At 49.4% G+C, this 2,944-nt stretch overlaps 1 protein-coding gene across 1 annotated transcript; it reads right to left on the bottom strand.

Moving 5' to 3' along the window:
- Positions 1-414: 414 nt before the first annotated feature.
- On the bottom strand, positions 415-1,749 carry LOC148508668 (uncharacterized). The gene is given in 3 exon segments (XM_088444282.1): positions 415-743; positions 949-1,259; positions 1,261-1,749. Coding segments are annotated over 3 exon segments (732 nt in total). The 5' UTR covers positions 1,596-1,749; the 3' UTR covers positions 415-657.
- Between the last annotated feature and the right edge of the window lie 1,195 nt (positions 1,750-2,944).

Here is a 2,944-nt window from a genome sequence, read left to right as displayed (position 1 = left end):
ATAATAACAACTGTAAAATCAAAATAAATATATGAAACATATAACATTTTAGCACCAGAAGGCATAGGATGTAGGCAAACTATTTTAAAACCAAATGCACAGTTATGATAAATTCCTGTAAACAGGATAACCTGGGTTTTCCTGGCTTTCAGGAGGATGATTACGGTCATAGTAATGGGCCTGATTGTACAGTGGATAAGGATGATTTGGGTAGTGTGGACCCTGCTGCCTACCCTCTAACATGACCCGTTCCATTAGGTACAAAATGCTCTGCTCCTGGACTTCCCTCCTAATGTGTGATTGCAGTCACCTGAGTTGAACTAGGTAATTGATGAGTCAGGTGTTTCAGCACAGGTGTCTGCAATCATAAAATAAGAGGGAAGTCCAGGAACAGAGCGTTTTGTACCTAATGGAATGGGTCATGTTGGAGGGCCTGCTGCTGTTGTGGTGGGATTGTGACCTGGGTTTGACTGCGACAAAACATTCGCTCTAGAAACTCCATCTGGAATTCCCTTTGGCGTTCATATGATTCCTTACTGTGACGATGCATCATGCCCATGAGCTGGGTACCAATTAATTTCGCATATCACGCTCTGCCTGCAGAAACCTGTCTAGATGAGCAACTACCTGTGCAGACATTACAGCGTCCATTTCATGTCATTTTTCAACCAGGACACTTGTCATAACTCGGGCTGCTTGTTCTGTTTTATTGGGTCTTTTTCTCTTTGGCGGAACCGTATATACTGCGGAAATAATAATAAAAACAAAAAATGAATCAGCAGTGAGCGTATATAAAATAGCAGTTGTATTAGCAAATGTGTTTGTGGCCTTCCTCCCACTCCACACAAGCTACACTCTGCAACATATATTATGCGCTTTTCATGTGTGTGTTATGTGTGTGTGTTTTTATGTGAGGTGTTATGTGTTGTATTTTTATTTAATACTTACTGTTTCTGCGCAAAGCTGGGGTTTGGCTATTTCTGGGCGTCCCACTGGCATCAGCCTGTGTCTCAACAACCGCCTGAATGCTTGGTGAAACGATGTCATCATGGGCCACAGATAATGGCGGATTGCTGTCGTCTGGGTCATCTGGTAGTAACAGTGGCGAGGATGGCCATGCTTGTGAGGCTGATGGGCCTGCTTGGGAGACTGGCACGCTGCTAGTGGTTTCCAAGGCACAGGGCAGGCTGCTTTCCCCTGCTGCTAAGCTGGATGACAGGCTAACAGGTGTACATAATGCTGTGTGTCTGAAAACACTGGCACATGTCATAGTATTGTCACTCTAAGTGTTTAGCTCCACTTCTATTCCTATTATGGTCATGCACTTTCATAAAAACAATGAGTGCATAAAGCCTATATACCACTTGCTGCTGAGTCCTACAGGAGCCACGGGATTCCAGGACCTTTGCTATATTTTTGTAGACAACAGCGTCTTTCACTGTGCCTTTTATATGTCTTCTTATTTCCTTCTCACCCCTTATGGTCAGCAACTCCCTCACCTCTTCATCACTCCACATGAGCATGGCTGTACTGCAAATTTTTGGAATAAAAGCCTTTGACTGCAGGAATGCTGCCTCTGTTGTTGTTGTTGTCATCTGCAGTGTGCTGCACGCGTGTCCAGGGCTCTGGCTGCTGACATCATCAAAGGAGACACAGGAACGGGATCGGTATGAAATCCGGCTGTTCAAATCCTGACGCCGGAAGACCCGCGGCAGTGAAGATCCCGACAGCTCCAAACCCTACTCCCCCCCCCAAACCTCCTTTAGGGGTCCTAACCTCCCTACCTAGTGCTTATCCCTAACCCCCCTCTAAGAGCCTAAACCTAACCCCCCTTCCCCGCAGCCGAAACCTGTCTCCTGGGGGGGTGCCTAACCCTAACCTCCCCCCGGGGGTGCCTAACCATAACCCCCCTTCCCCTAGCCTAAAACTAACCCTCTCGGGGAAGTGCCTAACCCTAAGGGGGTCATTCAGACCCGCTCGTGAGCGTCAGTATGCTCGCAAGCGGGTCGATGTTCCCCCACTGCGCATGCGCACGACGGAGGGAGCTCCGTCGTGCGCATGCGCGAGACCCTTTGGTGGGCGTGCCGAGGGCATACCTGCCAGATGGAGGCGTTCCCATGGGAACGCCTACCATCTCAAGCCGGCCCCACTGACATCATTAGTGATGTCAGTGGGAGTGATTTTGGCTCTGATAGAGCCAAAATCACTCCAGGGCTTGCGGCAGTGAGACCCTACCGCAGGGTCTCCGTCGCAAGCCCGATGGTCGTGACAGTCAAGACCATCGCGACCATCATCATGGTAACCCACAGCTATGCGAGCGTCCATGAGGACGCTCCAAAAAAAGGTAGGAGGGCCCTGATTCAGAGCGAGCGCTCTGGTCAGAGCGTTCAGCTCTGAATCAGGCCCTAAGTCCCCTCGGGAGCTCTAAAACCTAACCCTCTCCCCCCTCTCCTGTCCGCGTCCGGTGCCCGGCTTACCTTTGTTCGGTATGCCGGGCGTCGGACTCCTGGCGTAGGTCTAATGACAGGCATCGGGATTCCGACGCCTGTCATTAGTACCTTGCTGGGATTTCACAGTCGGGAAGCCGGTGGTTGGCATTTCAACCGTTGGCTTCCTGACTGCATCCCACAGGAACATCCAATCATCGCTGTTTGCTGAGTCCAGGGTTGGGCCCGTTCACACTGCATATCAACCCAGTTTGTTCCCGAGTTCAACTATGGTCGATTGCAGGGTTGAAATGCCGAGTCTACGGACCCGGCAATTTTTCTTTTGGCACGTTCACACTGCACCTCGACCCAGCAATATACTGGCTACTTTTGCGATGTGAAAGGGGTATTAGTAAAATATATTCCTTAGTGGTAGTGCAACTTTAAGAAGTAGAAACACAGGAGAAAGGGTTGTGCTACCTGTTATAAGCAATTCATACTGCAGAAAGTAACAAGTG

This window comes from Taudactylus pleione, unplaced genomic scaffold, assembly GCF_031769625.1.
Source record: "Taudactylus pleione unplaced genomic scaffold, aTauple2 ptg000352l, whole genome shotgun sequence".
NCBI classification, from domain to species: domain Eukaryota; kingdom Metazoa; phylum Chordata; class Amphibia; order Anura; family Myobatrachidae; genus Taudactylus; species Taudactylus pleione.
Note: the sequence above shows the minus strand (reverse complement) of the source record. Positions and strands in the feature narration are given on the sequence as shown.